Raw genomic sequence first — 10,375 nt, 5'->3', positions numbered from 1 at the left:
ATTAAGTATTTGGTCTTAAAACAGCTGAGCTTGAGGTTCTAATACTGAGTGAGGCGCTGCGGTTGAAGCTATTTCTGAATGTGAACTGCTTCGGTTTGTAAACGACCATAGTCTGTACAATGCACCGAAAATGCAAGCTATGCAATTATTTGATAAAGCCGTTCTCGAAGCAAAGAAGTCTAGAATTTGATGTTATTGTGTCCTTCAACATTTGAGAGCGCAGACATTCATTGCAAATATTTATTTAAATTTTAACATTTTTATTTTTAGTATCGTTGGTGTTGTGACATAGAAATGCATTTTCAAACCGGACTGGAGAATCGGTTCTACATTTACAGCGGCATAACTTCTGCGATGTATGCTCACGTGAAAGGAGGAAGCGATACGGAGTTGCAATTACAGGCGAGTCTTCGAGAACGTTTCCCGTAGGCCTACAATGAACTTGAAAATGACTGCTATGATCCAGAGACAGACCTCTCCAACGCACACTCACATACACGCGCGCGCGCACACACCTTTCTGCGAGGACCGTAGCCTATAATACACCATGGTGTTCTGTGTTTCTCGCCAGTCGCGTATGTGTGTCGTCCCCAGCCAATCACGACACAGCCTCTTCGTGAGAAACCTACTGTGCACTGTCTGAATATCAGTCCACCCCCGACTCTAATGCAGCGGCAAGTGTTGACCGATCCCGTATGAAAGAGGCATTAAGCTACTTAAAAGGCTTGCTGTGGTTTACCTTTAGCGGAATCCCGGGGAGATTTTCCAAGGTGTTGCGTGCTCGCCCTGCGGGGAGAGAAAAAAACTTTGGGTGGATAACCTTGCTCGTGATTTGTTTATTTTCTGCAAAGGGCAAAATGTGATGCGTCTGGAGTAATTTTCGAGTTCTTTATTTTTTAATTATTATTTTACGGTCTATTTTTATTGGTTATAACTGGTTACAAATCGTTACAGTGGCTTTGGCTGTTTCTCGATTCTGTTCTGGGATTCAACTCAACTGTTTCACTCACCTGTCTAGCCACTCCCAGTCGCTGTACGGGACGAGCACGGCGTTTAGTGGATGCACCGAGGTGTCAGGTGTGTGAGGGTCAGTACCGTATAGCGGGGCACCAGCGACCCTCCGAATCGCAAGCTGCCCGCTTCCCCCGATGTCCCGTTCGGCGGACAACATGATTTTCCTGGGAGTACTTCTGAATGTCTTCATTCGAGGTAAGTTGTTCGAGGTTAAAGCTTTGACGGAGCCGACGGATCTATTTTTTCCAACATATTTCAGTTTTAATTAGTAGCTATTGCGACGTGCCCGACAATTATATATTCTCCGTGACAGACAGAATGACTTTAACCTGGCTGTGCCCTTCCTTGCCCGTCACTTTAGTTATGGCTCTTGTCATTTTCAGTTTGGTCGCTGAATATCCCACCTTTCCGGCAATTATTTCTGTTTTATTTTTATTTAATTGATTTCCTTGTTCAGACTAATCCGAGCGCCGTGGGGTTTTTTTTTGTTTTTGTTTTGTTTGTTTTTTGACGGATCACAAATGTAGTGACTGGCCCGTTTCTCAAGCGCTTCTCATTCATTACCTTAAAAGTAGCCTAGGCTGTCGCACATATGTATGTGCTGCAATAATACGTAGCTACATACAAAACTCGTTTCATATGCATGTTCAAAAGAGCTTCCATCTCCACGAACTAGCGGGCTCAACCGCACGAACTTTAAGCAGTAATCTTTTTAAAATTTTTCAAATCGTATTTTTAGAAGCGGCTATTAATCCGTGGGCTACATATTGTGTTTTCCTCCACAGACTGTAGACTACCAGAAATGTGTTCAAGAAGGTGCATAAACCATCTAGTCTTATGAAACTAGTTTCTATGTGGAATCTTTTAGAATTTGGAATTGCGCATAGCCCAAAATAAATATTTATTCCAAACGATAAAAAAGTATGTATCACACCTGTGTCTTGCCCCATTTAATTTACAGCGGTTACTTCGTATTGCAACTAGCTTTCAAAGGAAATACAGATAACGCAGATAGGCTTAAGCAGAGCAACTATTAACCATTCATTTCTGTCACATTGTAAACATGTAGGCAACCCATCGTGTTGCTTTCTAATTATTATCAATCATCATAAAAGTAGGGTGAAATTAAGTTCAAATTCCTCAAAGCATCGAATTTCAGCACATCACTGCAGACACAATCTGTCAAGGAGACCGTAACAGTGAAATTGGATAAAGATGAGTGAATGGCTCCGGAGTTTTGCTCTCGTTTCAGCAAGAGAGAAACGAAAACACAGACAGCACTGCTTATATTTCAGAGAATATCATCCAATTCCAAAACAGCATACAATCATATAAGTATTCTATAAAAATAATTTAAAAAACTATTATCACTATCCTAATTGAAGAACTTCCTCGCTCGCGTCGGTCCGACCCCATCCTTTTTATGATTAAAGGCGCAGAAAATGCATGCTTGCTATCAATGTAAAGAGTAATCGTTTATGCCAAGGCGCTATGTCTGAACCTGCAGTGCTTATATCAGCTTTTTTCTGAAAGTTGGTCGGCGAGACAGAGTGATCTACTGTTATAGGCATCGTTATGACCGTGGGTATAGATCGCATCATTTCTGAAGGTCTTAAATGCTTTCATCCTTGCCAGCATGGCCAGGGACAATCGGTGCTCATTTTTATGGCTGTGTTTTCGTCCACGCATGCAGGTTGGGACCGTGCGGCTTATTGGCGACTAAAATTCTACAGTTATCGTCATACACAGTAACATGTGAGTCTCTCAAGATTAATTCAACCCAAGTTTATTAAAGAAGGTAAGAGAGAAGTAGATTTATTTATTTATTTATTTATACAGTGGTACTGACGTAACTGTGGACTTCGGTGCCCCTCCATCCCTCAAGAAAAAGAAGTACAAATGCAGCCCAGTTATAAAAACATTATAAAATCGTTTAACAACTTTGTTAGATTTTGATCAGCAACGAGGTTGTATGAACATTGTTTTACCACTACCAAAACTTTTTATGTTGTTTATGTTGTAAAATGTTAAGACCAAACCAGATTAGGCGATATACTTTATAGCCAACAACTGCATCTAGGAGATGCCCACTCTAGCAGTCTTAAGGAAATCAATCCATTCGTATCCTGATGACTGCACACATCCACTGTACTCATCATCCCGCTGGCAGCTGCTAATGCTGCTGTAAGAAATTTTTTATCCCTTCGGTTTTAAATATGGGACATAGCAATGTCGATGAAGAGTGAGTATTGACAGGAACATATTGGCCTACTGTATTGTGCTTAATGGGCTCTGAAGACGTATATGTTATCCTATAGTACTTGTGGCACAACAAACACGAAGTACATTTCTTTTTGAGAATTAAGTTTTTTGGCGCAGTAATCGTGATGTGCGAGCTTTATTACAGTTTTTCTCCACGTATTACCGAGCATAAGCAATAACCAGCAGACCAAGACCTAATAAAAGCACGTGGACAGCGAACACAGCTGAGGCGTTCGTGAAGTGATATATTGTGATATGGCGCTGTCGGTTTGAGCTATCATCTTCGATCACTTCTGAAAAATAGGCCTACTGTTGAATATGGCAATGTCCGCAAATTAAATGGACATTTTTATTTAATTATTTAGATCATGGCATGTGTCTAACACGTAACAGCACTGTTGTGTGGAGAAATGTTTCATAAAGTGGGTCGTTCCCTGCACTTGGAACTGTACTTCCCTCTAGGGTTTTCAACACACCTTTTCCTGGTTTTGGTTATACACTTTGTTGTACGTCGTTCTGGATAAGAGCGTCTGTCAAATGCCTGTAATGTAATGTAATGTAATAAAGTGTAACGCTGAGTTGTAGCTCAAATGCTGATGTTTTTCCGAGAGAAAGGTTGTAAACACTTCAATCATCCGGTTCTCTGTTCTGTCTCCCTGTATATTCTGGATGTGTAGGGCAAATTATGCGTATGGAAGAAGAAAACTGATATGTCATACATGTAATTCAATTTTGATGAGTGTCCTTTTGTTTTTGTTACGTGGACTAGGCTACCCTACTGAAAACAGGACATTAATCGATGCCAAACAAACTCTTTGCGGTTAAACAAAAACAATTCTAATGTTTTATACTGTCTCCATTCAAAACTCGACACTGACATGGCAACGCGTTTTTAAAGATTAACTTGCAGTCTCCTTGCAAACAACCTGCATGTTCACCTGTACCCTGAACAATTCGCTTCACAGTCGGTAAAGTGTAGTTGCAGCTTTCCACCGCAGGATGGAGTTCTGTCACACGATTATTGCGCCGTGTAACTCTACCTTTAGGTCACACTGTAATCAGTGTCGATTTGTATCTGTGCGCCAGATGCGCTACGCAGGTGTTCGTTAACCGAGGGAAACAAAAGGACAAAAATGCGTCACGCATTTCATTTACTTTCCTCAATATTGACGCTATGCTCAACCCTTTCCGTGAACAGGTGGTGAGTTCGGTAAACATGGCAGATCGTAGTGCGCCTCCCCTCCCCATTAAAATAATTGTTCCGTCTGCAGCAAGATAAAACATTCGAGCGAACCTTTTAATGCATTTGCATTATGGAATCTGTTGTAATAACGTTTGAAGCATTATAATTTTGTTTAAATGTAACATAGGAGATGGTGTGCTGCATATGCTTATTTTACAAAGTAGAAAGAATAGCTATTTGCCACAATAAAGGTCTTGACAAAGACCAAAATGGAAACCAGATAAACATGGTGGTATCTGTCATTGTATCGTAAAATAATATACTAACCCCAAACCACCCAACGAACAAACAAACAAACCAACAAGCAAATTAATAAATGAATGCTGGTGTGCATTTATCTAGTGTCAGTTTATTTCTTTTTCCATTGGAACTGGAGGATGTTTACTCGGTCAGGTTGAAAAATACTATTCACATATGGGATGGGAATTCACTAGGACCCTGGGGGAACCCCCGTGCCACTGTATCGTTAATGAGGATGGTGATTCAGGACATCGGTTTATCAGGACCTTGGAAGAGGAGACAGATGAATTCCTGTTTGAATGCCAGTCTAAAATCACAGATGCTGTGTGCCACAGAAGTGTCTTCAGCCATCAGTAAGAGTGATGGACCAGTATGATCTGACAGGAATCCATGGAAATCCATTTTTGCTATTTCTGAAACACGTTGGTTATGGACAAAATAACAAAACTTCTTTCTCTCTAGTTCAATTGTGGCTGTAACTTTTTTCCCTTTTGAGTGGTCTTCTACTCCATGCACTTTGATAGTTTGCATGTTTCCAGCAATGGAAAGCCATTCAGCCCATGGTGCTACAACCATGAGATTCCCAAACACCAAGCTCGCAGAATAGAGGCATTACCATACCCCAGTGATAAAAGATCACCACACTCCACAAAAAGGATGTGCTGTACCACCCTATCTACCAGGAAACAGGACTCACAATGAGGTAGTCATTGGTGATGTTACATGTGAGAGCCAATAATAGAGGAACGTGGATTCCTAAGGGACAGGTAGTCTAATGGACCAAATTAAGTACATACGTGCGTGTGTATGTGTGTGTGTGTGTGTTTGTGCATGTCTGTGCGTGTGTGTATGTGCATGTGCGTATGTGCGTGTGCACATGTGTATGTGTGTGTTTGTATGTGCGTGTGTGTATGTGCGTGTGCACATGTGTCTGTGTGTGTTTGTATGTGTGTGTGCGTTTATTTTCCGGTGCCAGCTGGATGTATTGCAGTACTTCATATAATTTATGGCCGGGCTGATGCCTCCTGTATGGTGATGTCACTTGCTTGTCCAGTTGCCTGTGTGCCTGTTCATGTGTATCAGAAGTGCAGGTGAACCACCTTGGTCAAGGGCACGACAGCGGTGCTGAGATTAGAATTTGAATCCTCAGTGCCTCGGGGGGACCAATTTAACCACTTCCCCATGACCATGACTGCAACCACTGTTGCACACTGCCTCACCATTGTTAGCTGCTCACTGCTGCTGGAAAACAGGGTCTTCTGGGAACCCCTGTGAACTTTACAGCTTCTAACTTAATATCCTTAACAGGACTCTGCCTTGTAACCTCCTTACCAGAATCTATCCAGTAACATTCTTACCAGGACTCTGCTCTGTAACAGCCTTACCAGAACTCTGCCCTGTAACATTCTTACCAGAATTCTGTTCTGTAACATCCTTACCAAGATTCTGCTCTATAACATCCTTTCCAGAATTCTATACTGTAGCATCCTTACCAAGATTCTGTTCTGTAACATCTTTACCAAGATTCTGTTCTGTAACGTCCTTACCAGAACTGCCTTGTCCTCCAGATGAAATGTTAAACTGAGGTTCTGACACTTCGTGATCATTAAAGATCATTAATGTCACAATGAGTGGGAAGTAAATTCTAAACCTGGCTCTCACAGCCTGTCCAACTAATCATCCTCCTGTGTAATTATCTAAATAAACCCCTCCCTCCCCGTTACTTGATTTGTGGTGAGTGTGCTTGTGAGAGAGAGAGAGAGAGAGAGAGAGAGTGTGTTCTCTGTACGTGTGTCTGTGTTTGAGGGAGAGTAGGTGTGCATGTCCAGGTTTTTTCATATTGTATGAGGACTCCTCTGGTGGATGAGAGTATAAATCAAGCAAAGTTTCAGGGGATAAATATTCAATTCCCATGTTTATCCCCAACAAAGAAAAAGAGAAACAGAGGGCAGCTGCTGTGAATGTTCTGTACTGTCCTTTAACCCAAGAGGTCCTGTCAGCCAAAGAGCAACATTCCCAAAATGTGTATCTTCCCGAGACCTGGCAGAAAAAAGTATTGAATTTTTTTTTACATAATTAAAGTGTCTTGTATGACAAAAACATGTTGCAGTGAAAATATTTTTAAAAATTATTCATTTATGTATTTATTTTCTTTTGAATGTCTCTTGTAGTGTAGGTTTCAACATAGTAGAATATATGGTTCTTCAAAATAAGCGACTCATGTCCCCTACAGGGAAAAAAAATTAATTGCTGAGTCTTAGGAGGTTATATAACGCGCAGTGTTTAAAAAAGAACATCTTGTATCACACTGTGATGTTGTAATTGTAGTTGTTCTAGGTGGTCTCTGGATGGACGGGTGTTGATTAATACAACAGAGAGCAATCAGGAGGAGATTCTCAGAGAAATCGCATACTTATAATTTTGCTTCAACTTCACGGCGAATGAAAGCACTTTTCTGCTTTTTTTTCGAATGAGAGTTCATTTCAATCAAAGGCTCTTTGGCATAGCGGGCGACGCAGTGACAGCCGCCAATGATGGAGACGACAGGAGAGGTAATGACAGGAGGAGATGGAGCTGCTGGAGAGAATGCATCATTTCTTGTGCCGAGTGTGTCTCTGTCCAACGGCTGCCTGCTCTGTGCTGTGTGTGTGTGTGTGTGTGTGTGAGGAGAGTTTGCGTGTGTGTGTGTGTGAGGAGAGTATGCGTGTGTGTGTGTGTGTGTGTGTGAGGAGAGTATGCGTGTGTGTGTGTGTGTGAGGAGAGTATGTGAGTGTGTGTGTGTGTCGTGTGTGAGGAGAGTGTGTGTGTGTGTGTGTGTGTGTGCATGAGCGTGTGTATGTGTGCGAAGAGAGAGAGTGTGTGTGTGTGTGTGTGTGTGTGTGTGAAGAGAGAGAGTGTGTGTATGTGTGTCTGTGTTGGCATGTGTGTACAGGGTGGAGGTGACATGGTGTGTTGCGGCAGGCTTACCCTGACGCCTTGCTGGCCCTGCAGTTAGTGCGCTGGTTAGCAGATGGGATTTTATTGAAATGCTCTGTTGTTCATTTCATATCTCTCTCTGCAGTGGTGTAGTATAAATATCATTTGCTAGCAGTAGTGCTCCTGAGATAAGGCGTTGGTGCCCTTTTTCTGGTTTTGTTTTGGGGTGTGTTTGAGGAGGATAAGGGGGTTCAGTGGCCTGCGGAAGGATGGGTTCACCTCATCCCCTCTTTATTATTTTGCACCACTAGCCCCAGTTGAACAGGAGACTTCTGGTTTTTTTTTTGGTTTTTTTTAAGTTTGGCGTGCTGTGTGCTGTGTTTTGGTCTCTAGTTACCATTCCTCTGGGAGACTGACGGATTCTTCCCATCACTGAGGGACTGATTTTTAAAATGTCATTTTGGTGTGCTGGGAATAATTGCATTTTATCTTCATGAAGAGACAGCTGGAGATTTGTGCGCAGAGCCGGCCTGACCAAATAAGCCATATAAGTGGCTGCTTAGAGCTTCCCAACTACAATTTATTCTAATATATATATATATATATATATATATTAGATATATATTATTATATATATATTATTATATATTATATATTATATATATATAGTACTGTGCAAAAAAATGCTGTACAGCTAAGATGCTTTCAAAAATAATGAAATGAAAGGTTATAAATGTGGAAAAAATGATATAAAGAGCAGTAAATAGTTAAAAACTAAATAAAATCAATGTTTGGTGTGACCACCCTTCGCCTTTAAAACTACATCAATTCTCTTGGGTACACTGTCCTGCAGTTTTATAAGAAAATCGGCTGGTAGGTTGTTCCAAGCATTTTGGAGAACTTGTCACAGTTCTTCTGCTGATTTTGGCTGTTTCGCTTGCTTCTGGCTCTCCAGGTAATCCCAGAGACCGTTGATCAAGTTTTTATCTGAAAAGTAGTCTATTACTTAAAATAATACTTTATTTAACAAAATACAAAAATGTATCTGTAAAATAACTTTTTTTCTGGAAAATTCATGTTTGGAAATTTCAAATTTGCTCTTTTCTACTGACACACTAATGCAGAAAACAAAAAATAAACATCTAAGACCAAATATATACTCTGTATTATATTTAAAAATCTAGGGTGCCTAAAACTTTTGCACAGTGCTGTATATAGGAGTGGGTGGGTCAGGGGACCACACATTCTAATCCTGTTTAGGGCCCAGCGCTGGCTAGGGTCAACACTGTTTGAATGAGTACTTGTGATTTTCTGTTGTTTCATTGGCTCTTTCATTTTCATATATGTTAGCCAGAGAATCTTTCAGAATGTTCTGGAACTACACGCTCACACGCATGATTTGTTCATTCTGTGACAGTATAGTTGCGTTTGTGTCAAACAATGTTTGCTTCTGGTTATATGTGAGTGTCCATATATAAATGGTCATGAGAATGTGATATGTTTGTGAGTGTGTAGGCATGTGTGTGCATGTGTGCGTGTGTGTGTGTGTGTGTGTGTGTGGTTCTGTCTATCTGGTGACAGAGCGCGTGTTGCCGTGTGACATGTTTTGAGACATTAACCTCTGTGTCTGTGTGCAATAAAGCCATCAGATTCGCTTCGCTTGCTGATTAATAATCCCCAGTGATAGAGAGATCAATAACCCGCATTAAGAGTCATATATCACAGATGGAGTCTGTCTGTGTTCTCCACAGATTTTCCTTCTGTCACGTTTTATTCCTATCTGCTCTTCCTCCACGTCTCTTTCTGATTTCTGTACTGTAAATAGTCTCATTCCCTCCTTCGTTGCCAGATCCACTGATCTTATGATTCCCCGTGATTCACAGAGATGGTCTTTAATTACGTAGTGCGTGAGTACATCATCGCCATGCCAATAGGTCTCCCGGTGTTTTCCCGAGTGAAGCAGGTGTGATTCCCAGGTGTCCTTGTTCCCCAAGGCTTAGATATTTACCCAGAGTCACGGTCCAGCTGCACAAACAAAAACATTTTCTTACCCTTTAAGGCACAAGTTTCTAACTCCAGTCCTGGACGACCGCGGTGTCTGATTGTTTTCGGGGTGTTCTCGCCACAAAGTGTTTCGTTTAAGTCATTGACTGGCTAAGGAATGCGCACACCTTCTCAAGGCCTTAATTGGCGACTGATTGAAAGGAGAACACAAAAAACACTGCGGCCCCCTTGGGGTTCAGTTTGACACCTCTGTTTTAAGATGTGACATTCCAAATATGTGATTAGAATGCTCTTAATGTGACATTGTAATGCTGATGTAACAATCATTATAGGGAACTGAAAGCAGTGGGGTCTTAGAACACTGATTTGGAATTTTAGAAATACATGCAAATATACCTACGCTTTAAAGAGTTAAAATGACTGTTGCTTAAGGCCGCGATCAGGACTGTATGGCCCATGGACCAATCGTGGCCCAGTTTGGTGATAGGAAATGGATATATTTTTTGTCAAATAGTATTATTACATATTTGTTTTTACATTACATTAGGTAAAGATAACACCACAATTAAAATACCCATTACTTATTTTTCTTTGAGCATTTTATTCAAAGCTCTGTGTCACTATGTGCGGATAGGCTATAATTAAATTCCAGTTCAATTCTGTGGTTGTGGCAAAAATGCAGTTTTAGTGAGCAGC

The 10,375-nt window shown here is 41.1% G+C and overlaps 1 protein-coding gene across 2 annotated transcripts in view; it reads left to right on the top strand.

Annotated features, from left to right (window-relative positions):
* The first annotated feature begins 564 nt into the window (after nt 1-564).
* LOC135263589 (GDNF family receptor alpha-4-like) overlaps nt 565-10,375 on the top strand; it is a 23,515-nt gene continuing 13,704 nt past the window's right edge. Inside the window, exon 1 of one of the 2 annotated variants that reach the window (XM_064351818.1) lies at nt 565-1,209. In XM_064351818.1, coding sequence (XP_064207888.1) covers nt 1,149-1,209 — 61 coding nt within the window. In that variant the 5' untranslated portion in view covers nt 565-1,148. The remainder of the gene's footprint in view (nt 1,210-10,375) is intronic. The other variant, XM_064351819.1, reaches the window with a different exon arrangement.

The sequence above is a fragment of the Anguilla rostrata genome, chromosome 9, assembly GCF_018555375.3.
Source record: "Anguilla rostrata isolate EN2019 chromosome 9, ASM1855537v3, whole genome shotgun sequence".
NCBI classification, from domain to species: domain Eukaryota; kingdom Metazoa; phylum Chordata; class Actinopteri; order Anguilliformes; family Anguillidae; genus Anguilla; species Anguilla rostrata.
The sequence above is the reverse complement of the archived record's forward strand: the minus strand, read 5'-3'. Positions and strand labels throughout refer to the sequence as shown.